Source organism: Armigeres subalbatus, chromosome 3 (assembly GCF_024139115.2).
Source record: "Armigeres subalbatus isolate Guangzhou_Male chromosome 3, GZ_Asu_2, whole genome shotgun sequence".
Taxonomy (NCBI): Eukaryota; Metazoa; Arthropoda; class Insecta; order Diptera; family Culicidae; genus Armigeres; species Armigeres subalbatus.
Window position 1 is genome coordinate 399,779,127 of NC_085141.1, and position 27,238 is coordinate 399,806,364.

General features: G+C 39.1%; 1 protein-coding gene across 6 annotated transcripts in view; it reads left to right on the plus strand.

Annotated features, from left to right (window-relative positions):
* The window catches only part of LOC134226930 (transcription activator GAGA), a 32,614-nt gene extending 20,409 nt beyond the window's left edge, over positions 1 to 12,205 (plus strand). For all 6 annotated transcript variants that reach the window (XM_062708048.1, XM_062708047.1, XM_062708049.1 and 3 more), the window contains exons 3-7: positions 3,798 to 4,082; positions 4,280 to 4,664; positions 4,731 to 4,883; positions 4,949 to 5,238; positions 5,429 to 12,205. In XM_062708048.1, coding sequence (XP_062564032.1) covers positions 3,798 to 4,082; positions 4,280 to 4,664; positions 4,731 to 4,883; positions 4,949 to 5,238; positions 5,429 to 5,581 — 1,266 coding nt within the window. In that variant the 3' untranslated portion in view covers positions 5,582 to 12,205. The remainder of the gene's footprint in view (positions 1 to 3,797; positions 4,083 to 4,279; positions 4,665 to 4,730; positions 4,884 to 4,948; positions 5,239 to 5,428) is intronic.
* The last annotated feature ends 15,033 nt before the right edge of the window (positions 12,206 to 27,238 follow it).

A 27,238-nucleotide genomic window follows, 5' to 3' on the forward strand; every position in this document is an offset into this window, starting at 1 on the left:
GCCGGACAGCCACCCTGCAAAGATGGTGTTCGCTTCCGATCCGGCAGGTACGAGACGGCGTGGAGCGCAGCGAGCGAGATGGGCAGATCAGGTGCAAAACTACTTGGCGAGCGTGGGGCGTATTCGAGGATGGAGAGATGCGGCCTTAAACCGTGTATTGTGGCGTCAAATTGTTGAGTCAGTGTTATCTGTTTAGATGTAGACTAAATAAATGAATGGGGGAGTGTTCCCACGAGATACCTGGCAAGTTAAAGTAACCAAGTACGATAATGTTAACAATAGTATTTACAGCCTCAAGGATCGACAAAACGGAATCGCAGTGATTTCCAACGTAAATAATATCACGGGTTCGATCAGGTAGGATGTATATTGCACAGAGAAACAGTTTACGATCGCCCAGCTCGATTGACGTCCAAACCTGTTCAAGACATTCCCAAGGACGAATCTTTGGTCTGGGCTATAAGCATGATTTAACAGCGACCAATAGGAAAATTTTCGGCTGTTGCTATGACTCCGGTCGCAACGGAAAACTTCATATCTCGCGCTTAGTTTCATACCTAGGTTTCATAGGGGCGTAACTGTATAGTTCGATTTCTCTTAATCGATTTTATATTTTGTTAATAACTCAATTGTTTCAAAAGCTACAACCGTGATTATTGATTCTGATGCAAGATACAATCATCCTTTATCACACCAAACCATTGAATCATCGACAAACTAGCGCCATTCGGTACAATAAAAAAAAGAATACATCGACGAAGAGAAATCGATCTATACAGTTACGCCCCTATGAAACTAAGCGCGAGATACCCAGAATCAAACATCTGAATAGACAGCGTGTTTTGATTTGAGCCATGTTTCGATGAAGACGATGTCATATCACTAATCAGTGACTGCTAGACGATATTCTTTGATGAAAGAATTGATGCCGCCCACATTTTGGTAGTATTTGTTTGTCTCGTCGTTCGATGCTGGAAGTTGAAAATCCTTCTGGCAAAGAAGACCTATAGTTGTATTGTACTTGCCTATATAGTTGATGTATTGTACTTGCCTCCCGATGGTGTGCGGAAGACCTCTTCGCTAACCCCAGACACATGACCGGGTCGAATGTTGAACGGTGGCCGTGGCAGGAAGGACTCGACTTTGTTGGGGGCTCAGAGGCTTCCATAAAGCTCAGGGCAGACGCGCAACCCGGTCCGACCTTCTTCTGCATTTAGTTTTGCTAGCTCAATAGCTCAATTGCCATCATAGCTCGGTAAACTGTTTTTTTTGTTCAAAACGTTCTGTCATTGCTTGATCCAAAATTTCTCGTTTTTCCGATCGCTCGTGCCTAAGTTCACAACAGAAATAGATACTCCGTGGGAAAAAACAGACGACTCACTGCACTGCTCGCGATAGATGGGTGGTCAGTAAACGATGCAGTACCTCCTACTGGGTACTGTTCATAGGGAGCTGAATCGGTCAGATCCTGTTTTCCCCTCTGCTCAAATATGATCTGCGCAGTAATAAAAACACCTCTGTCCGCCTCTGCATCTATTTATCACTAAGTTCTTCAAGCTTTGTTGGGTAGAATTTTAGGACCTCTAACGAATCAGTTTAGAAAATCGAGTTCTAATGGGATCTGGTCCTCTGAGTTTCTAAATAGCTAACAAATTTGAAGTTATTGCTCTTGAAGAGTATCATTAACCGATTTGTGATATACGTGTGATTCAAGCCTGTCGACTTACGATCTGTCTCATTTTGAGAATCAAACTTAAAAGTGATAGCTCGAAAATAAAAAAAAAATCCGATAATAAGAATGGCCAATAAGACATCGATAAAAAATGATTCGATATCAGTCGAAAGCAGGGATTGAACTTATCATTTCATTATCATTTAGTATTCAGCCAATAACTCATTCCAGAGGCGAAATTCCGAAAAGTGTTATATGGCGGATTTCTAGCACTATTTCCCCTCTACAACTTTGTCTAAGGGTTCATTGCTCTATGTCTGATATTTACATCGTTAAACGTTAGTATCACTTAATATACTAAATGATAATAAGTGTTATTATCATTTAGTATGTTAAATGATTCTACCGTTTCACGCTGTAAATATAAGACATAGAGCAATGTACCCTTAGACAAAGTTAAAGAGGGGAAATAGCGTTAAAAATCCGCCATACAACACGTTTCGGAATTCCGTCTCTGGAATAAGTTATTTGCTGAATACTAAATGATAATGGAATGATAAGTTCAATCCCTGGCCGAAAGTAATCTTGTTCTGCGAGCAGGGTTATTCGATAATTATTGAACTATCACTTTTAAGTTTAATTCTCCAAATGAGACAGACCTTTGAACGCATCGCAACGATGTCAGTTTAAATGTGTAGAACCCGAACCGAAGGCTTTTACTTTGGTTCCGTCATGTTCTTTACTCCCAGTGAAATTTAAATCTGTAAATTTTAACACCAAAACACTATTTATCTAGTGATAAAGCCTGTACTTCGACTAGGCTATTAGTAATGCAAGGACCCATTTTCTTCTGAACCATGAAATTAGTTCTACTTTGTCATTCAAAACGATATGCGGCTTAAATTATTCCATTTTACATTGATCAATGTTTCTATAGATTAAAAGCAAAAGTATTTAAATCTTATATTGAAATGTGTTTCTAAGTAATAATTGTTTTTGTTTGTCGCGGTTTTGGTTTTTCAGTCGCGGATTTTGTTAGTCGCGGATTTCGCGGATTGGAATGGAAATAGTTGACAAACTGTTGACAATCAGCCTACCTTTATAGTCGTTTTTGTTTCTGACATCCTTTTGTCAGAGAGTGCTTCTAGCAGATTCCTCAAGCATTGTTGCGAAGGATTTTGAAACTCTAGAATCGTATAAGGTTTAGAAGACAAAAAAACTAATTTAGGACTAAACTTCCAATAACATGTCAGTGAAATACTCTATGACCAATAAAAATTATATATTTTGTCAGATTCTCCCTTGTAGTCCAAGAAAGTCGCAGCAAAACTATCTCTCCCGAGCGTGAAATATTTTCAACTCAACAATAAATCGGTACCTATATCCAATTAAGAAAATGCTATCAATTTTGTGATTTCAGCTTTCCAAATAGACTTTTGACGTAAACTACGTCTAAGGGAAAGACTCGGATACAGGGTGTAAAATGAAAATTTCAAAATTGGGGACCGTCACGAAATCATGTAAGATTTGTAACATTAATAGGTCCTTTATCTTTCAACAGATTTCAAAGATCTATATATCAATGGATTCATAAAATCTCCACTAATTTACCAAACTATTGAAAATTTCAGTTCTTTCATGCATCATGCATGCCCTATGCAGCGCTTTCCAATCCTTGGTAATTGTCTACTTTTAGGGTATTATCAATTGTTGAACTGGGGTGTATGGATGGGGTGGCCCAGCTGCTAGACAGTGAGGTTCCTACTCCCTCACAGAGTGGAGGATGCTGCTAAAGCTGGGTAGTAGTGTCGGTGGGATAGTTCCTTCTCTTCTATATAGAGCGGAATTGTATACAATCCCAAATTTTTTTACTCGCATTGATCGTATATTTATCAAATATGCTAAATAATCAACACAATAATATTGACTTTACCGATTTACTTTGCGTAATGCTTTAGGCGCCTGAGTAAATAGGTATTACTGTGCGAAACAAAGCATCAGGGGGATTACTCTTTATGGATAATAACACTTATTCCCTTTTCGTTATGTTGTACCTAAAATTCTGTTTTCTCTCTTCCCTTTTCCCACTCTATGCAACTACCGAACGACACTCATGAATGAGTAGAACACACCATGCAAGCATCCAGTCGTCATGTTGGCCGGTGTCAATGCCAACGATTTAGAAGCTCTGCTTGAGTTCGTCTACCGGGGCGAGGTGAGTGTTGACCATTCGCAACTTCCGTCACTGTTGCAGGCGGCCCACTGTCTCAACATCCAGGGCCTGGCTCCGCAGACCGTGTCCCACAAGGATGACAACACAACTTACACCACGTCGATCCAGCTGCACCCGACACTGGTTCCGCAACATCAAGCAGTCAAAGCCGTTATCGACGTTGGAAACAATGTTTGCGTGAGTAACATAGACTTCCAAAGATAAACACAGTTTTTTCGACGAGGATGCATCAGGTTTTGACACTCAATGATATTACAAATGACAAAGAAAATTGAGTCTTAACCTGACGCAGTAGTAATCCTGCGAGAAAATATAATTTAGATGATATTTTTTGCCCTACCAAATATTCAAATGCATTCTAATCTCATCTCTAGACGGAAGATCTCATCACCACACTGACCCCCACGCAGACCGTCCAAGCCCAGGTTATCGAAACCATTACACCGGACCAGATGAGCGATGAAGTTACCAAGGATGTCATCAGTCAGTTCTTGCCCACCCGTAAGCGTAAGCAGCGCGTGAAGAAGCCATCGCAATCCCAGGGAACCAATGCTACCGGACTCGTACAACAGGCAACGGCTACTGTCTCGGCTGGAGGAACTCAAGCGGCCAAGGTTCTGAAAACTGATGAAGAAGGCACTATTCAAACGATCATTGTTAACAGCGCAGAGGAAGCGGCCAACGTTGTAAAGGACATCAAGAAGGAAGCTCAAGTGGTTGATGGAACCTCGGTCATTGATACAAAGGACGGTATTATTAGTAAGTCGAAAGCGAACATTATTGCAGGATCGAATATAGTACAATGTGAGCTCGATTTTTTTTCAGAGATCAAGAACAAATCTCAATCGGAACAACCAGCCACTTGCCCGATCTGTCAGGCCGTTATTCGTCAATCTCGTAACTTGCGTCGTCATTTGGAATTGAGGCATTTTAAGAAACCCGGAATGAAAAAGGAACGTGTCAAGAAGAGCAAACAAGGTTCGTATTTGAAAATGTAGAAAAGTATCGTGAACAATACCTACATAATATTCCACTGTTCGCAGGTAACGCAAACGGACAGGCGAATACTAGCGGATCAGCCGGCAATGGAAGTGGAACTGAACAACAGGTACAGGTACAACAACAGGCCCAGCAACAGACCACCATCGAAACGGCAGGAACGATATCGGTAACGGTTTCCCAGGCACAGGCTCAACAATTGGAACAGGCAGCCGCCAATGGTCAACAGCACGTGGTAACGCAACACGAGAATGCTGACGGAACGACTTCCCTCTCAATTGCACAGGTACAGACGCTGGATGGACATCAGCTTGCGATTGGAAACTTGAATCAGGTAAGTTACGCCCTGCGATATCACATTAATATTTCGTCAAAGAAATTTTTATTCAATTATATGTTTATTAAGGGTGTTGGCTGGAACTGCAAACTGGAGGCGTCCTACAAATTATGATTGACGGAATAATTAAAACCGGCAGATTACCTTCACCGTGTAAATATTTCTCCTTTCTTTCTTGCTTTCACAGGCCACTCTTATCCGTACTAGTGATTCAATCGAAGCCGGAATCATAGCAACGCACGAGCCAACGCTTCGCCCGCATACGGAACTGTTCCGCGTCGGCAACACCGTCTACACGATAGAGGAACGTCGGCCAGATCAGCCGAATCGTTTGACTTAGAACGATGACGATGACGTCGACAATGGGGGCGACGTGTATGAAATAGTTGAAGGAGTCGATTACGATTGCATCATCGATAGTGGCGTGGATGTAGAAATTGAGGAGGAAACTGGCGAAGGCATTGTGGTGGAAGACGAGGAGGAAGTAGTAATGGATGGTGGCGTTGGCTCGGCATCCGGCGTTGTTGACGCCAATGGGGTGATTCTGGATGCCGCCACTAACGATGAAGAAGAGGACCTGGATGATGACGAACCACAACAGCTGCAGCATCACCAGGTAGGTACCCAAACGGGGGAAACGACCGTTGTTACCGTAACATCGTCATCTGCGGTGGTACAAAACAATCGTAATGCGATAACCATCAACAGAAACAGCAGCAACAATGGTGGTAGTGGCAATACCAGAGGTAATAACACAACCGATGGTGATATGGGGTCGTCCTACAAGCACTTTTTAATTCTCTAATTTATTGAATGCAGTTGATGATCAACTCTCGCGTAGAAGCGGAGTTGATTGAGTGGTTCCTACTTCTGCCACTACGGAAGGCAGGCACCACTTACGATAGCTTCTACGTTTTTATGATCAATTTAGTAACATAAGGAATATCAAGTTTACGTTGAATCAACACGTATAACGAACGTTTGTTCAGTCACAGAATCGAATGTCTATCGTGAATAAGATTTGACAGACTTATAATTAGGATGGAAACTTTGATGAGATAAGTCAAGAAAGTTCTGTTAGTAAAATTTTAGCGAATCGTCGCAAGAAGTAAAGTTATTCAGTTTTACGCTATCTTAAATACTTATTACATGTTTTAAACGACATAAAATCAAACATTAGAAGGATTAATATTTCACAGAAAACACAAACAAATGCAGCACACATAATATACGCTCGGTATATTTTATAGCTTTGTAAATAGCAGCTTATATTGATAGTGACGTAAAGAAGCAAAACCCGATTATAAAATATTGATGATTATGCAGTTTAGTAGAATATGGCTGAATGTATTTTTTGCAACGATACAAATCGATTGATTGCAAATGACTACTTTCGTAGGAAGTAGCTCGAGTGCAGCATAAGTAGGATGCAGATTCTGAAATAGTTTTCGTAATTGAACAATAACATATATTGTGCATAAGACCCTTGGTATGGAATATATCGTATAAATAATTGTAGTTGCTGTGGTTTGAGTTTAGTGTATAAATGGTTGAGGAATGGATGTCTGGAATTTTGTTTTGAGAGCACTAGTGTCAAGTTCTCACGATGGTGGGAGAAGTGAAGGATGGTCTGAACCACGTGATTAGATTTGTTAATTGTTTCTCGACTTGCTACCACCAACCTGGTAAAATTCGACACAATGCCAATTTTTCGTTTTTCTTCTTTCAAAATTAGTTGTTTCCACACCGGATGTTGTACCTAAGTCATAAAAACAAGGTTTATATTTTGCTTTTTCGATATACCCGAAAGCCTAGATTGGTAAATGCATCATGCTTCAGGAACAATCACGACAGATGTTAGAAATAGCTACCACAATGGCCGTCGTAGTCGTAGCCCTCATCTTGCGTTTTTATGGCAGAAATGTTATTTTATAGGCGATGTAGTACATCTGGAAAATATTTTTTCGTACACGCTGCGACTGGGAAAAGATAAAAAAAATGCTTTTCGAAGTTTTCTGATGCTTGTTTTTGCTGAATTTATGTAGTTTTGAAATTGGAATCCAACGCAATTCACCTTAAGCAAGCAACACCCCTGGACGAACGACCGGAAAACCGCACTCACTGCGTAGACACTGTATTGGCTTTCGAACCAAAATATGTGGTACTAGGGGAAATAACAACTATAGCAGCTTTTGTTCTATTATTGTCAGGGGGTTTTTGTTGAAGTTTTATGAAATTTGGCCACAATATTCTTTGATATGCAAAGAATGTTTAGGCCAAATTTGAACATAATTGGTTATAGAAAACCCCCCTGACAATAATAGAACGAACCATGTCAAAGCTGTCATATCCGCTATGTGTGGACTGCTGTGGAGTTCATCAGCACTGGATTGAATGAGAAGTTACTTCGCAATTGAACAATCGCGTTGGTGTCACGGTAACTGTAATTATTCCAATATCTTGTTTTGAAACACTTATCCGGCGTTTCAACACAAATGGTATTGTAATAGTATCAACCAATTTTAGAAGCTCAAAAACATACAACTAAAATCGAAAATATTTGATATCGATTCACACTCTTGCAGATTTTATCAGTGCCACTAGTCAACCAGCTAGATGCATGCACTGTAAATGGATGTGCATATTTCTAATATATTTAGTTGTGTGTGTTTCAAGCTTCAATAATTCAGTTAACAGTAAAGTAAGCCGAGTTTACATTTAATTCGAATTTCTAATCAATCCATATCGTATATGGTGGGGTAGATCTCCATCTTTCCACGCGGAGAATGTTCGTTCATTGTCAACTTTCACACGTTTGGTTAACTTGGGCTGATACCCAATAAAAAGCAAGGTGGATCTGATATGATGCCAAATCACGCCCTTGCATAGAATTGGTAAAAAAGTAAATGATTCCTTCTTTAAAAATAAGCATTCGTCAGGCTAATGAATACAAGTCTCTTTCAATCACGAATTTGCTCAGAATTATGCGAAAGAGTAAATTGCTCCTTCAAAACCACGCATGTGCCTAAAGAAGGCGAAAAGACAGATCACTCTTGTTGATCATTTTTGTTACCAATCTGTATATCAGTAGCGGTAGGCCCAAAATCTCAGCCCGAATAACAAAAATCTTTCACTAGGTGGGCTCTAGCTGTTTTATCATAAAATCGGAAACAATTATTTTCTCTCCCCAAAACTCGATAAGGCCCGCTACCCACGTAGCGTATTTTCAACGCTGCGTCCACACGGCGTTAAAAGGACGCATGTGTGCATCGGGAAAAAGCGGTACGCACCGATGCACACCTGCGTTTTTTCAACGCCACGTGCACGCAGCGTTAAAATAACGCTGGTGTGCATCGGCGTGATGACGCTGCGTTCCCGCTTTTTCCCGGTGCACACCTGCGTTTTTTGACGCCACGTGCACTCTGCGTTGAAATGACGCTTCGTGGCCATCGAGCCTAAGTCTCCAAAATTGACTGAAAAAGCGACAGATGTTTCATTTGCAAGTTTAGAACAAATCCGTAAAATGTTTCTAGTTCAACTAGTACTGTCGAGAATAAGACAGTCGGGTAACTCAATTGTGAGTGAATGCGTGTCCAAACGATTGGAAAATGGCTATATTTTTCAATTTTTTTTTTCATCATCTTTTATTGTTTTGGTCTTTAATCGTAACGAATTCTTCTTGTAAATAGAATCACATTTGGAAAATTTTCGAATAAAAACTACAACTACACTCTATTATCAATGTTTTTCTCATCTATTCTTATGAAACGATCAGGATTTTATGGACAATGCCATTTAGGGGAGGCTGAAGAGGAACAATATTTCCGCTAATTTTTGGAAAGTTTATTTCAGTTAACAACTTTAAATCTAAAATACTCTTTACAATGATTGACTTTATTATTTTAATCCAGAGGCGTCGCGTCCGCATGTGCAACCTGTGTACTGATTTACCTCCAAAACTCTTTTATAAAAGGTGTTCGGGAATGGCCTTTTTAGTTGACGATAAATTGGGATCAACATGATAAACACGATTCTTTCAACATGTTCCAAAAAACAATCATTTTATATCCTTACGTAGCCAAACCACGGTGAACGAACTTTTATTCACATATGCGGAGGAACGCAAATTCTTTCAAATTGAATGCTGAATGTAGATCAATATACCATAGTGAAATTTACCTTTCAAATAAAACAACACAAGGTTTTGGACATTATTCTCATCAATGAAATTAAATTATTTGTATAGACAAGGTAATGTCGAAGGAATTCGTTAGCAAAGAAAAAAGTTGAAATCGTTTATGTGTGCGTGTGAGTGCGTTTTAGATCAATAAGAGAAAAAAAAAACCGATGTAAAAATAAACATGCAAATGCCCGTAGCTACGAAATTTTAACTTAAGATACAAAAACATTGCTAACAAATGCAAGAATCTAACGGATAAAAAGTATATTTCTTTTAACTTTAAAAGTAGTAATATATGGTAGAAATAAAATATGTATGAATCAGATTTATTCATCACCTAAAAAACACAAAATCTTACGAAGGTAACTGGACATACCTTTAAAATAAAGAAAAAACGAAACCATTTGGAACCCAAATTTTCGGAAAACAAGAGTACAACCAAATATAAAACAAAAAGAAAATGGCAAACTTTTTTCATACGCTAGGTTTAATCGCACTGTTGAATGCTAAAAAAGGAATCGAAATTTGAGAAAATTAGAGAAAGCTATCTAATCTATAATAGTTGTGGCATTCACAAAGTAAAGTTCGTAACAACATTGTAAAACTAAAGTGTAAACTTGTGAAAATATGTATGTCTAAATAGTTCAATACGCGAGTCATCGTTCTGTTTATTAGTTATTTGGCCCCTCTCCCATCTCTCGAACGCATTGGAAATGGTGTGCATTTATGGCATATGAGATCGATCACGATCAACATATTATTGAGGGAGTCGAATGCAAAGTGGTGTAAGTGACAATTTCGGTCAACCGAAAATATAAATCATGCAAACTTTCCGAAGAGAGATTTCTATTTCTGATAAGAAAAAAAAGTAAACACGCTTAAAGCATTTGTTTCTTGAACTAGCAAAATTAGAACCTAACTGGGGGCACTAATTTGAATTTCAATAAGGTTCTCTGTTATGTCTGAAGAACAGTTCGCACTATAAAGAAAACAGCCAAGACGACACTAACAAACTGCTACCTCTATTTGGATCTGCTTCTCTGGCATTACAGTCTTCACTGAGATATTGCTGCCTCGCAGCCTTTTAGTGTTTATTAAACACTTCCACAATTATCAATAACGGTGTTTCTGAGCCATGTTGCAATTTTTGCATTCGTATGTCATGATGCTAACACGATGCTACTCTTATGCCCAGGAAAGTCGTGAATATCCCCAGGCCGGGACTGGGAATCGAACCCAGTCACCTTCAGCATGGTCTTGACTTGTAGGTCCGAATCTTGCCGCTAGGCTAGCAAACCCCCGCCATGTTACATAAATAGAAAAATCGGATAATGACAGAAAAAATAAAAAATCTTGGAAAGGAAAAATAGGTATAGAATAATCAATCAAGTTTCATATTGACATAGACGAGATTTGATTCTACTTCTCCATTGACGTTCAGAGAAATAATGATGAAAAAACTAAAACTCGAGTCAATTTTTCCCACTGAAAAACACAAATACAATTTGACGCAATGTCCAACTAGGTATGTCTCAGAATGCATAAACTTGTTTGCAAAAAGCGTGTGATCCTACAAAATTTTACTTTGTACTGATATATATCTCGCCCTTTATATCTTTTGATGATTGTGGTAATGATTGAATTCACAATAGTTATCAATATTTTAAAATAGCTATCAATTTTCAGAATTTCATCCGTATCACTTGAATATTGTTTTATATTGTATGTCGTATGCTATTCATAACACTGATGCAATACTAAAGAAATGTACAATAACAATTGTACCTCTCATTTGCGGAAAATTACGTACTAGGTGGCTGTAGTAAGCAAAGAAAAATATGATGGAGCGCCACAGTAGGTCACTTGGCCAACTTGTGATGATTTGAATCGACCAAATGGTCATCCTCCGTATCTGACGACAAGACAACTAAATTATAGAATACCTTTTTGAACTATTTTGTCTCCTGCCCTAGAGACTGTGGGAGCGATGACCCATTCTCAACCCTTAAAAGACCCATTATCACCCCGAAGATGGTATTGAGATACTAAATGCAATATTTCAAATTCAATTTACAATTTTTTATATATAAAATAATCAAGTGTTTGTCAAAAAAAAAAACTCTAGTAAAGAGACTTTCAGCCTGAGGCTGATTCGTTTAATAAGTGTTTGTTGCTTACACCCTTTTACGCTCAACCCCCTTATTTTTAACCATTTTTCAAAAATAAACTGAATGTTGCAGTCCAGTTATAGTTCGTAATGACTGTATTTATTGGAAAAAATATATTTTTCGTGATAATATTTAACCATAGAAATCTTTCGGACGGATAGTTTATCGTGTTTTTGTATTCATTTTAGAGCGCAGCTTGCATATAATTCCCGTTATTTTTTGTTTCTATATTTTTGTAAACCGTTAACGTCGTAAGCTAAGGATCAAGACACCCATTGTCGTCTAATGTTCGATAAGAATTAACAATGAATTCAGCTATTTAAATAACTCCGTTAAACTAAGATTAGAAACACGAATCCACTAAGCAAAAACCAAACTTCACAGAAACATAAATTCATAACTTCAGCAGCAACCAACCAACACATAAAAAAGTACATATTTTACATTTAGAAGAAGCACATGTGGTAGAATGAAACGAGAGACCGAAATCAATATTTGAAAGGAGGTGAAAACAAGCATGCATAGTTCATCAAAGTAACATTGAAATAAAAAAAAACAAACAAGTATAAATGTGTGTAAATACAGAGGAAAATAAAGTGAAAACCATGTGAAAAAATGTGATGACCGATAAAGTGCTTCATTATTTGGAACTAATCAGAAATTCTTCTTCTTCTTATTGGCATTACATCCCCACACTGGGACAGAGCCGCCTCGCAGCTTAGTGTTCATTAAGCACTTCCACAGTTATTAACTGCGAGGTTTCTAAGCCAGGTTACCATTTTGCATTCGTATATCATGAGGCTAACACGATGATACTTTTATGCCCAGGGAAGTCGAGACAATTTCCAATCCGAAAATTGCCTAGACCGGCACCGGGAATCGAACCCAGCCACCCTCAGCATGGTCTTGCTTTGTAGCCACGCGTCTTACCGCACGGCTAAGGAGGGCCCACAATCAGAAATTATTATCTATCTATTCCGATTCTGCCTTACGAATACATGTTTCGAAAAAAACAAATTGAAATTAAATTTGCGCAAAACAATCAATGTGTTTCAGAATTGCAGAATTCGCTCTCAATTGATATAGACACTAACTCATGGGTCTTGAGCACCGATGATGGAGCTCAGGCCCGTTATAAAACTAAAACATCAAGTCTCACTAGCGTAAAACAGCATAGATATTACGTTAGAATTGAATACCAATTCTAATTTAGGTGCATTGACTTATCTGAGCCCTTAGGGCTGATTTCTTAACCTCCGCTTAACTCTTAAGTGGGGCTTACCCATACGCTTCAACCTGGTTTAAAGTCTAAGCGGAGGTGAAGAAATCGATCCTAAATCTCCAGACATACACTGGCCGGCATAATGATATGCCCACTCTAGATCTCGGTTGCGCGTGACTCGATTTCGCTGAACATTTGACCAGATCATACCCAAGTTTCGACCATATTGATTTACAGGCCAAAAAAATATTGCGTAGGTACAGATATCTTCAGCAAACTTTTTTGTATTGTCAGAATACGCATTTTTATGAACATGTCATCAGTCTACAATAGGCTGGCCCAGGATAGAAAAAGTTGTCGAATTCTACGGGGCATCCCCCAGGATTGTGCCTTTGGGTGAGAAAATCAGTCTCTGGAAAATTCAGCTCAATTGCTTGTTGCATAAGCTGGCGCATTTGATTTGAAGTTTGCATGGAGGAGTCAGCCCAAATTTAAAGGAAAATACACCTTCGTTACTCTTTCGTTCCAAAAATTGGTTCGATATGTCCGATTGAGCTTAGAGTTGCAACAAAGTAGATGATATGTTACAAATCAGTTCCACACATTTTTTTCTCAATCTTTACTAAACCATTTAGTAATATAATTCGCTTCAATGGCGCTTATTAAGATTTTTCGAATCTTATTATTTATTATATATTTATTAAACAGGTTTTCGGCCCTGGGCCGGTTCACCTCGTAAATTTTTTTTTTTTGAATCTGTTAAATAAGTTTTATACAGCCACTGAATTCAATTTGATCAAATATTATTTGAGAGGAGAGTAAATTTCGGAATTTATTTAATGTTTTTGCCTTTCGCGTATACTAAGTACCTATACGTAACGGATATAGGATCACTCCAAAACCGAACTTTTGATAGAAGGCTCGGAGACCCATAGTGTTATATACCAATCGACTCAGCTCGATGAATTGAGGTGATGTCTGTATGTGTGTATGTATATATGTGTGTGTGTTGCGTTCCGGAGTTATTGAAAAAACATTGATTTTTTCCCCATTTTTCCCAAATTTCAAAATCGGATTTTTTTTCAAAGACTGCTGTAATACATTCAAATGAATGCAAATAAATGCGAATTGATGGAAATAACTGAATGTATCTCCCTAAAGTGTCCAATACACGCGAAAGGCACCATCACCGCTAGGTGGATTACTTTGTTTTTTTTTTGTGAAAAGTGAAATATCAATTTTGTTGCTACCTAGATTCGAACTCCTGATCTCCTGATTCAATGGCCGCTGCTCTGTCATCACTCTGTCGGCTTCGTTGACGGCCGCTCGACAACGGACCAGATCTTTACTGTACGGCAAATCCTTCAAAAATGCCGTGAATACCAGGTCCCAACGCACCATCTGTTCGTTGATTTCAAGGCGGCATACGACAGTATAGACCGCGTAGAGCTATGGAAAATTATGGACGAGAACAGCTTCCCTGCGAAGCTTACCAGACTGATCAAAGCAACGATGGATGGTGTGCAAAACTGTGTGAAGATTTCGGGCGAACACTCCAGTTCGTTCGAATCGCGCCGGGGACTAAGACAAGGTGATGGACTTTCGTGCCTGTTGTTCAACATTGCGCTAGAAGGTGTCATGCGGAGAGCCGGGTGTAACAGCCGGGGTACGATTTTCAATAGATCCAGTCAATTTATTTGCTTCGCGGATGACATGGATATTGTCGGCCGAACATTTGCAAAGGTGGCAGAACTGTACACCCGCCTGAAACGTGAAGCAACAAAAGTTGGACTGGTGGTGAATGCGTCAAAGACAAAGTACATGCTTGTGGGCGGAACCGAGCGCGACAGGGCCCGCCTGGGAAGCAGTGTTACGATAGACGGGGATACCTTCGAGGTGGTCGAGGAATTCGTCTACCTCGGATCCTTGCTAACGGCTGACAACAACGTTAGCCGTGAAATACGAAGGCGCATCATCAGTGGAAGTCGGGCCTACTACGGGCTCCAGAAGAAACTGCGGTCGAAAAGATTCGCCACCGCACCAAATGTGTCATGTACAAGACGCTTATAAGACCGGTTGTCCTCTACGGACATGAAACATGGACAATGCTCGAGGAGGACTTGCAAGCACTCGGAGTATTCGAGAGACGGGTGCTTAGGACCATCTTTGGCGGTGTGCAAGAAGACGGTGTGTGGCGGCGAAGAATGAATCATGAGCTCGCCCAACTCTACGGCGAACCCAGTATCCAGAAGGTAGCTAAAGCCGGAAGGGTACGATGGGCAGGACATGTTGCAAGAATGCCGGACAGCAACCCTGCAAAGATGGTGTTCGCTTCCGATCCGGCAGGTACGAGACGGCGTGGAGCGCAGCGAGCGAGATGGGCAGACCAGGTGCAGAACGACTTGGCGAGCGTGGGGCGTATCCGAGGATGGAGAGATGCAGCCTCGAACCGTGTATTGTGGCGTCAAATTGTTGATTCAGTGTTATCTGTTTAGATGTTAATTAAATAAATGAAATGAATGCTCTGTCATCACCGTCACTTTGACATATCTTGACCAACATTTGAAAAGGGCGTTGTTCCGTCTAGGACGAAAGTGCGAGAATTCCAAAACCCAACTGCACTAGAAGTCCCTAGAACCCTATGGAAATATGTGGATGCGACAACTATAACGACACAACATCATCGTACGATGCGACGTGACATCGATGCAACAAAAAATCATGTTGCACACACTGAAATGACTAGAAAGAATCAAATTGAGTATATAAGCAGTGTTGTAGCACAATTCGAGTCAGTATAATTTTACCATCCGCGACGCGAATATACCGTGCTGTGCCCTTATTCCAATCAGCGCCTAATTCCGTTCACGCAAGACAAAATAATAAATAATGAAGAATTTTTGTATAAAAATAACAGAAACATATTTTTATACTTTTTTTCGGTTATATATGCATGAAATGAAATGAAAAGCAGCGATATTTTCAGCGATAAATATTGAAAATTTCAACAAAATTTGTTGATTGTTACTACAGGCGCCATTTTGACTGTTTTCATTACCCACTTGCTAAGAACATCTGTCATAATATTCAAGCATTTTTAGGTGCAAATTTGCCTTTAATTTGAAACAAAACTGCATAACAAGATATAACAAGTAACATTGCAGTGTATTACCTAATCGTTGTCTGTATTTTGCCGATATAAAATGCTGAAAAGTGAAAAATATCTTGACCGGAATAAGGGTACATCTAAATCAACTCGTTCCTTATTCCGTTCGATGGGTCTGGAGGATGGTTTCCGAAAATTCCATTCGTGAGAATATTATCTGTGAGTTAGGAAAGGTACATCGTACATTAATGAAGCTATGAAGAATGATGAACTTTAGAAATTATATCCTGCAAGCAGACAGACCTAAAGGAACTCCGTTCATAACTCTACGCAAAATGGTTATGGGAACGTTTTTTTATTTTATGCCGGGGAAACGCAGTTTTTTTTCAGTAGGTAACAGTAACAACTGTTGTTGGTAAATGGCGAATTTTCAAGTGATTGCGTGGGCAATATTTAAAAAGGGCTTCCGAAGAACAAAGAAAGATTCAATTTGAACGAAACAGCTATACGAACAATTTCAAACAAACAGAGACAATGTTTTGGAAGATTCAGGTCAAAATTAAAGGCCTAGTATACAGGCTCAAGTCAAAATTACGTTGAGAATAAAGTGGGAAACTCCGATAGTTAATCGTATCTGCATTTATCTGTGGTACCTAATGCTACTGGGCTGGTAAGCTAGCATTAAGGTTCATGTTGAACTCGTATGGTAAGTGAAACAAAAAAAACAACCAATTTAGCTAAACTAAGAAATATCATTCATTGTATTTTAAATTTGGAAGGAAATATTATTTTATTTTTTTTATTTGCAATAATAATGAATGAAATTATGCATTTGTGAGAAAAATTATGTCTGATATTAACATCTCCAAGAAATCAAATGTTTTTCGGGTGATTGGAATTAGGAACACGAATGAACGGATTTAGGAACAATGCCATTTCAGATGATTGGAATTAGGACCACACAATTGCTCAAGTTTATTCCAACTATTGGAACCTAAGTCTATGAATGCATCCGAACATATCTTATTTTCAATTGTATATAGAAAATGACACTATGTAGCGAAATTGCAGCTACAAAATACTTAACGGCTGTTTTTTAGAGTTTTTAGACTTAGCGCATTGTCTTAGGTGAACGGAATAAGGGCACAGCACGGTAATCGATAACCGTGTTGTGTAGTGTAGTGTAGTGGAAGGTGAATAAAGTGAATTAGTTCAGTAGTGCAAAGTGGTATTTTTCCTAATAATTCCCAGTGTTACAATCCACTGACCACCTAAGAAGGGAATCGTCCCCTAAGTTTCAAGAACATCATTCCATTCTAACGACTGCCCTATTCCAGTTCCCAACAGCCAGTTTTGGGACGAAACATTGGTCCACCGGACCGGAGGATATTGTACCGGAGATTATCCTGTGAATCTGTTTTGACTACTGCAGTGTTCCTAATTATTAGTGTGAAAAATGCCACGAGTGGAATATTCGCCGATTAAACACACCGCACCGGAAACTACCACACCTGTAAATGAAAACCCGCTAGTGAATCAGAACCATGAAGTGATCCAAAACCAAATATCGTTGCCGAATCCTCCATCAAATCAGGAGAGTCATTCCTTGGATTTGATTGGTCACCTCAGGGTAGTACGAAGATTATGGATAAGCTTAAGGGACTCTTCCGTCAGCGCTACCAAATAGAACAAAAGGTTGTGCGTATTAAGTTTACTTTGCGAGATCAAAGGCACGTGAGCTCGGCCCAGCGTACACTGTGTTCAGCAAATTCCACACTGAGATTATGGCCTTTATCCCCGAGGCTGCTGAGGGAGAACAAGAAGAAATTTACACTGCGTTCGAGGATCGCTACGACAGTGCGTCAACTACAGTTCAAGAGATGATGCTTGTTCTCAATCGCAACTCCCAGTCTGCCGTAGCCAAGCCTCAAGTAATAATCCAGCAGCAACCTCTTAAGGACATAGTTGGAAGAGTACCACGATGGCCGTCAATATGGCACCTGACCTTCCACGGGTCAACCCCACTCCTCCCGCACTCCTCTCCCACAAACAATCGAATGCATCGAACAGCTTTGAACAAAAGTTCAATATTCGAATTACTAACCTGTTCACAGCATATTTATTCACATCCCGTGATATTGAACATGTTTCTCCGAAGAATCCTATGTATTTCGGCTCGAATTATATCATTAATCAGCAATATTGTGCCAATTTAATAGCCGTTCGCGATTTGGTGGGGTTATCACTGCACTTCACTTCTGCTCAAAGGGCATTGGAAAAATTAAGTTTTTACTCACTTCTTCGCACATGAGCAGCCCGAAATGTTGGTGGAATGCAAGTGAAACATTACTTTTTGAAATCAGTCACTTCTTTGAACCGAAAACTTTTTAAAAACTGCTATTTTTGCCCGAAAAAAAACTATGAAAAACTGATCGCGGAGCGAATGTAAACACCGGCGGCACCGATAGCAACAAACTAAAAACTAGGGTGGTTCAAAACGATTTTGCTCCGCCAGGCTCAGTCGATGATGTTTCATATTTTGAGTGTCGTTTGATGGTTTGGGCTGGTTTAAATAGGGGCTTATCGTGCACAGGTCGTTTCAGGTTTGAATGACTGACAGTTGATATGGCGAGGTTGAATTTAACATTATTCTGATTGTGGCACTCCGTCATTGGGCGCTGGCGAGGGGGAGACCACATGACTGGATGAAATACCCCTTGTCATAAGACAAGTTTGTGCAATCCCATTTAATTCACCATTTAATTGTACCTTGACAGATACGTATTTCGACCTCAACAGTAAGGTCGTCTTCAGTGTCTCGTTCTTGCCCGACTAAGTGGTGGAATTAAATGGGATTGTACAAACTCGTCTTATGACAAGTGAAAACATTCCACTAAAAAGCTCAAAATAATTTTCTTAACAAAATTGATGAAATATTCAAGAGCTTTAACTCCATAGACAATGCATATTGAATGGTCGTTCCAATAGTTGGAAGGCGATTTTAATCAAGGTTGCGAGTCTTTAGTATCAAGGATGTTATCGATCATTTAGTAATTTGCATTCGATCCACTAGTAACGTAGTTACTTAGACTAAATGATAACGAAATTTCAATAATTTAGTTTAAGTTACTGCTACTAGCGCTGTAACTCCGTTATTAGTTGAATTCTAACAACAAACCATCAGGCAGAGTTGTAGAAAAACCTTTGCACTAGAAGTCCACCATACAACACATTTTGAAAATCAGCTTCTGGAATAAGTTATTGACAAAATACTAAATGATCGAACGCAAATTACTTAACGATCGATAACATCCTTGTTTAGCATGATAATCAGGCTTCTCAGAAGGAATCAGTGAAACGTGTAATTCAACAAAATAGCCAGAATTTGTCTGTGATATCTGCACCAGGGGCAGATACTTCGTACAGAAAGTGTGACATGGGGGTGAGCGGGATATAAAATGCTATTTTTTTTGCGTTACGTAATCAATGGTTCTTTCCTGCGGTGCGAATTTCGTTCAGTGAAGTCTCTGGAATGTTGCTTTCAGCTATGTGGGTTCTCTTTTCACCAGCGTTTGGAGGGGAGGCGCTGTAGCCAGTGTAGTGAAAGGTTTAGTTTCACATACTAGTTTTCATACAAACTTGAACCTTGTGCTCACCCAGGTTTTGTTCGATTCGGTTTTTGGAGGACACTCGGAGCATGGGACGGAATCGAGTGAGCGTGTTGGAGCTGGGTCGTTTTTTTAACCACCCTACTAATATTTTATGTTTTTTTTTATAAATACGACACCAATACTACTACAGTATATGACAGTTTTTATTGTACCAATACTTTCAAAGGTTTGTTTTGGTACTCAACCCACCTTCACCTTAAAGCTCCAATTCCCACGTTCGACGGGAACTACGCTAACTGGCCCAAGTTTAAGGTGATTATCCAAGACCTAATGGAAAATTCTGCCGATTCCGACGCCATCAAATTGTACCATTTAAACAAGGCTCTAATTGGACCGGCTGCAGCTTAACTCGATGCCAAAATAATGAATGAGGGAAATTACCAACAAGCATGGCAGGTTTTGAGTGAACGCTACGAGAACCAACGAATCATAGTTGAGACTCACCTGCGAGGCCTGCTCAATCTGAGGAAGATGTCCAGTGAATCGTTCAAGGAATTACGTTTTTTTGGTGGACGAAGCAATGGGACATGTGGAGTAGACCTGTGCGCCGCCGCCGACGATTTTGGGTCGACGCGCCGCCGATCATAATTTTGCCACGCCGGTGACTAATCACAATAAAAAAAATCAATTAACTTAAGTCGAGTCGTGCCAAGCACGAAAACGGCCTAATAATTGAGGTCGAAATACGTATCCGTGAAGAAATACAGCGTGGTAGAGTTAATTGGAATAGTACTGAACTAGTCTTATGGAAGTTCATAAATGTTCCTTTGGAGATTCCTTACAAAATTTCTCCGAAAATTCCTTAAGAATTTTCATTACGGATTTCTTCAGAAAATCCTTTACGAATTTCTTTCGGAAATTTCTCAAGGAATGCTTTCGGATTTTGTTCCACGAATTCCTACAATCTCCTTCGGAGACTCCTTGAAGAATTCCTTTGGATGTTTCTTTAGCAATTCCTGTGAAAATTCCTTAAGAAATTCTTTCAAAAATCCATTTTTTCTTTTGAGAATTTCGTCGGAAATTTTTCCTTTCAAAATTGTTTCGGCATTTATTTCATGAATCGCTGAAAAAGGTTCTTCTAGATATCCATAAGGAATTCATTCAAATTTTGCCTAAGGAATCTCTTCAGAACTTCTTCCAGCAACTCCTTTAAAACATTCTACGGGAATTCTTCCGGAACTTCCTGCAGGAATTTCTTCGAAAGTGCCTTCATCTTTTTTTTTGTTTGTTTGTTGTTTATTTTTGGATTTTTTTTTCGAAAATTCAATACTACATCGCAAACAACTTCATTTTCAATCAATTTCAAAGGATTTCCTGTGAAATCCACCGAAAAAAAATCTGGAGAAATCTCCGAAGAAAATCTCGGAGGTTTTACGAATAATCTTTTAAAGAAGTCCCTGGAGGAATATCCGAATGAATTCCTGGCGGTATTTTTTTATTATTTAAGAAATAAAATTCTGGAGGAATTCCCAAATGAATTTTTGGAGGCGTTTTTAAAGAAATTTGTGTTGGGTTTAGTGCAGGAATTTCCAAATAAACTTTTGAAGGGATTCCCAAAAGAGAACCTGAATGGATTTTCGAAAATAATTCCTAAAGGAACTTCTAAAAGATTGAAGGTAAAATACTTCCATAAAGAATTCTTAAAGGAATTTCCAGGGGAATCGATAAAGGTATTTTTGAAGGATGTTATGATGGAATTTCCGAAGGAATTTTCAAAGGAAATTACGAAGAAAATCCTAATAGAGTTTCAGAGAAAATGCCTACTGGTTTTTCTGATGTAATTCCTTGGTTTCTTCAAGAATTCCTTTGGAATTTTTCTCAGTAATTTATTCGCAATTTCCTCCAGAGATTCCTTTGAAGATTTGTCCAGAAATTCCTTAGAAAATTGCCTTTAAAAGTTCTACAAAAACTCCTCCGTAAACGAATTCCAGAAAGATCTTCGGAAATTCTTTCGGATATTTCTTAAAATTTACCTCAGGGATTACGTCAGAATTTCCTCCACGTATTCCTTTGTTTAAGAAAACCTTAGGAAATTCGTTAAAGTTCGTTCTTTTGGAAATTCCTTTGAAAATTGCTTAAGGAATTGCTTCATAAAATCCTTCAGGAATTCTTTCGTAATTCCCATAGAAATTCTTTCGGATATTCCTTCCGAAAATCAATTCCTCCAAAAATTCCTTCAGAAATTCATTTACAGATTCCTTCGGAAATATGTTTAGTTATTGAAAGTTTGCTTAGGAATTTTTTTCGAAAATTAATATGGAGGATTATTTTAAGAATTGCTTCAGTTTTTTTTTAAGAAAAAAAAAACGTTGCAAATTTTATAGAAATTCCTCTAGGGGTTCCTTAGCAAGTTCTTAAACAACTTTTCCTGAAATTCCCATAGGAATTCCTTGGGAATTTCTACGGGTAATCCTTTGAAAATTCTTTGGTAACTTTAGGAAGAAGTTCTTGGATATTTCCCTCAATCATTCCGTCACAATATTCTCCATTTCTTTTGATTTTTTTTTCGGGAATCCCTTCAGAAATTAGCTCAAATAAATTTCTTCGGAAATTGCTTTTGGGAACCATTCGGAAATTCTTCTAAAAAATCACTAGAACATTTTTTCGAAATTACTGAAAAGATTCTTTTTGATTTTTCTGCGGGAATTCCTTCGGTTCCCTAATGTAAACTATTTTTGAAGTCGGTGCTTCCGGGCAAAATTATAAAATACCTATACATATAATAAGCAAGACCTGCGTGCCCAAACCTTTGTTCCTTATGACGAATAAACGAGTCTACATTAAGCAAGGTGTGATTTGTGGGAAGTGAGTCGTGGGATCAATAGTGAATTTTACACTAAGTTCTTTCGAAAATTCCTTCAAAAATTTTGCCAGAAATGTCTTTATAAACTCTTTTCGCTATTCCCTCGGAGAGTCCTTTCTGAACTCCTTCGAAGATTTTTTCAGCAATTTCTTCGGAAATTGTTTTAGGAATTCTTTCGGAAACTATTTCATCTATTTCATCTTTTCATCTATTTCATCTATATATATATAAAACTCAATGTTTGTATGTTTGTATGTATGTTCCAGCATAACTTCTGAACGCATTGGCCGATTTCAACAAAATTTGGAACATACATTCTTTATCTTAAGGAGACGACGATAGGGGGGTTAGGGATGCTCTTTGAAAAAGTGGGAGGGTGTGGGGGGAGGGGTATTGCTAAGTTATCGATCAACTCAGTGTACCTTCTGAACCCCTTGGCCGATTTCAACCAAAATCGGAACACACATTCTTTATCTTAAGGAGATGACGACAGGAGGGTTAGGGATGCTCTTTGAAATAGGGGGAGGGTGTGGTGGGGAGGGGTATTGCTAAGGTATCGATCAACTCAGTGTACCTTCTGAACCCCTTGGCCGATTTCAACCAAATTTGGAACACGCATTCTTTATCTTAAGGAGACGACGACAGGAGGGTTAGGGATGCTCTTTGAAGAAGAGGGAGGGTGTGGGGGGAGGGGTATTGCTAAGTTATCGATCAACTTAGTTTAACTTCTGAACCCCTTGGCCGATTTCAACCAAATTTGGAACACAAATTCTTCATCTTAAGGAGACGACGATAGGAGGGTTAGGGATGCTCTTTGAAAAAGGGGGAGGGTGTGGTGGGGAGGGGTATTACTAAGTTATCGGTCAACTCAGTTTGACTTCCGAACCCCTTGGCAGATTTCAGCCAAATTTGGAACACAAATTCTTTATAGGAGACGATGATAGGGGGTTAGTGATGCTCTTTGGAGAAGAGGGAGGGTGTGGGGGGAGGTATATTTCTAAGCTATCGATCAACTCAGTTTAACTTCCGAACCCCTTGGCCGATTTCAACCAAATTTGAAACACACATTCTTTATATTAAGGAGACGCAGATAGGGGGGTTGGGGATGCTCTTTGGAAAAGGAGGATGGTGTGGGGGGGAGAAGTATTCTTTAGTTATTGATCAATTCAGTGTACCTTTTAAGCCCCTTGGTCGAATTCCACGATTTTTCTTGGTCGATTTGGAACACACATTCTTTATCTTAAGGAGACGATGATATGTGGGTTAGAAATGCTTTTTGGAAAAAGGAGGAGGGGCATTGCTTAGTTATTGTTCAACTCAGTATACCTTCTGAACCCCTTGGCCGATTTCAATCATATTTGGAATACACATTCTTCATATCAAGGAGACGACGATAGTGTGGTTAGTCTTTGAAAAAGGGAGGGTATGGGGGGAGGCGTATTGTTTAGAAATCGATCAACTCAATGTAAGTCTTGATCCCAATGACCGATTTGAACCGTATCAAATATTGTCTGTCTTAAGGAAACAATTTTAGTGAATGTGGGTAAGTCATTTGAAAAGGAGGAGGGTGTGAGAGAGGGGTATTGTTTAGTTATCGATCAATTCAGCATAACTTTTGAACCCATTTACCGATGTCCACCAAACTTGGAACCTAAATTCTCTGTTTAAGGAAGACTATATCAGACTGGGTAGAAGTGTCATAGCTGAATGAGAGAGAGCATATTTATTAAAGGAACAGTTTAGTATACCTTTTTATCGCATGGGTCAATTCAAACCAAATTTGAAAACACGTTTTCTCTACCCAAAGGAAACTATTATAAAGAGAGGCTGGGAGGGACTTTTGGAATGCGGGAGGTTATTGGGGTTGACATTGTACAATGCTCCGAAAACAAATTTCCTGAATTCCTCAAAAATAGCAAATCCTTGACAATAACATTTTCCCGGTAATAACATTTCTCCAAAAATGACGAAAATGATATTTCCCAAATGATTCTTACCGATACACATATCCCAGAATATGACATTTCCCTGAAAATGACATATCCCTGAATGAAGCAGGCCATTAAAATAACACTATTTGGCCTGAGGTCATTCGACATGAATAAAGCATGCATTTGCTGGGTATAAAGAAATGATAATTGTTACCCTTCATCGAAATCATGGTTTGCCCAGTGAAAAGCAATGATTAATGTGTTTCCTTCTGGATGGTGGATGTAATTGCTTCTTTAAAAGTAGGCATTTGCTCGGAATAAGGCAATGGTGGGTGTGATCCCTTCTTTAAAAATATTAATAATGAATGAATAAAGCATCGGTGGAAGTTTTTCCTTCTTTAGCAATTGACGTTTGTCCGGAATAAGGCTATTCAAACCAACGATCCCTTCTTCAAGATCAATCAATGTTTCCAAAAGCCTTCTTTTAATCAAATGTTGAAGTATCAATAAGTTAACACAATTATGCTGTTGACCAATTGGTTTTATCCTTTTCTAAATGTAAAAAAAAAAAACTGAAAACCAAACTGGCAATTCCGAGCAAGGCCGGGTACATAAAGCTAGTTCCTTAATAAATTTCCGAATGAAATCCTGAAAGAATAGTCTACGGTTTTACCTGTGGTTTTATTATAGGAATTTCCCAACGAGAACCATAATGGTTTTTGAAAAAATGCCTATATGAGTTTCCGCAGAATTTCTTATAGGGTTTTACAAAGGAATTTCTAATGAAACTTTCGTAAAAAAAATCGTAGTTTCCTCCGGAAGTCCCTTCAGGAACTCCACCAAGAACTTTTTTGTCATATTTTACCAACTTTTGAGGAAAATATTCAATTTGGTTGATCATCGTGCCCCAGTCTTACTCAGCCAGAGCTCATTTTAGTTATGTTGATTATCTATTGAGATTTGTGCATACAAGAACGCGAGGTGGGGAGTAAGTAAACTGTTCATTGTGGTTCAAGGGTCACAGCAGGTGAACGAAGTATCACTGCAAATTCTCTAAATATACTAGATATGCAGCAGCTCAAACATTGCCCAATTGTATATGTAACTCAAAGAATAGTAGTTAGAATTTTTCTGAAATTTAGATATATTGAGAAGTAAATCGACTGTAGTTTATCAAAAAAAAATTAACATTCTCTAAAATATTAACAAATTAGTCCTATGACACCGAAGTCTAATTCTCAATATTGCTCAAGGGTTAGGAAAAGTTAAGCAGGATTCGTTGTTAAATTTTGATTCATCAAAATCAGAGAATAATAAAATAGTTTTAATTTAAATAATATTTTGAGATCATTATTAGTGTTGCTGGTAATTTACTATGAAATGTGCTGTTTGATAATCGACAAACATAGAATATTTCAATTTTAATCCACTGAAGTCGATTTTTATACGGGCGATTCGTACGGTGTGAATCAAAACCACGTGAATTCAAAAATCCGCGTTAAAATTGTTTTTTTTAGCCATTGTATTTTTCATACACGCCGGCTCACGCCGCCGCCGCCGATAAAAGCCAACGGCGCGCCGCCGATTATATGACCGGCGCACAGGTCTAATGTGGAGAGCCTACGATATCTGAAACAAGAACTTACCGGCGTATCAGAACACATGGTCACTCGTAAGGCATGGGAGTCGACCCTGAAAAGAGGTGAGTTGCAAAGGTACGATCCAACAATTCAATTCCTGAAATCACGCTGTCAAATTCTGGAGAACTTCGAGATGTCACAGCTTTCAATCTCGCCGGTATCAAAGATGAAGCCTAGTCCATCAAGCAAACTTCTACCACAGAAAACCAACGCTTCCATAAGTTCAAATCAATACGTCAATTCATGTGAGATTTGTTCTGGTGAAAATTTCAACTACCAGTGCTCGCTATTGAAACAACTCACGACAGCGCAGCGAGACGAGAAGATACGCTCCATCGGACTCGGCTTCAATTGTCTACGTAAAGGCCATCATTCCAAGCAATGCTCTTCCACAAAAACCTGTCGAAAGTGCAGCAAGAAACACCACTCATGAACATGAAGAATTGAAGGCATACAACACCGAAGTTGTTCGACCCGACGTTTCTAATCTAATCCGAACGATCGCTTCTTCTTCTGCCTCGTCGACCTCGACTGTGATTGAACCTGTAACCACGACCTGTTCATGCAACTGAACACCAGAGTCCAAAACAGTGTTGTTGCTCACCGCCGTAATTCACGCTTTCGATAAGGAGGGTATAATGCCGCATTCTTGTCGAATACTATAAGTCAGTGGGTCGCAGGTAAACTTCATCACGGAAAAGATGGCCAATCTCTTTGGAGTTTCGAAAACGAAAACCAACGGTCCCAATCACAGGGATCAACGCACTCCGAAGTCTTTCTCTTGAGAAGATTACCGTGACAGTCCGTTCCAGATTTACCGAGTTCCAAGCCTGCATCGAATTCTTGGTGACACCTAAGATAACACAATCCATATCGTCTGCCAAGTTCGATGTGAGTTCCTGGAATCTTCCCGGTGGCATTCTACTAGCGGATCCAAAAATCCATACTCCAGACAAGATACACCCGGTTCTTTTTTTACACGGGTGGGTTTTTGTTGATTACGACTTTTAGCGTTGATGAAACTATGAGTTAATCCCATGGAAAAATTCACAAAAAAATCAAAGAAAATTCAAGTGGTATTTAAAAAGCTGTAAAAAATCAGGTTAACCGGGAAATTAAAGAATACCAACCGTGTAAAAAAATATTGGGTGTAGATGCACTCATTCGACATTTTTAAGTCCGGTCACATCGCACTAGATCCAAATCTACCGACACTTCGTGAAACCTACCTAGGGTGGATTGTCGCAGGAACCATCAGTACATCAGGAGATTCAAG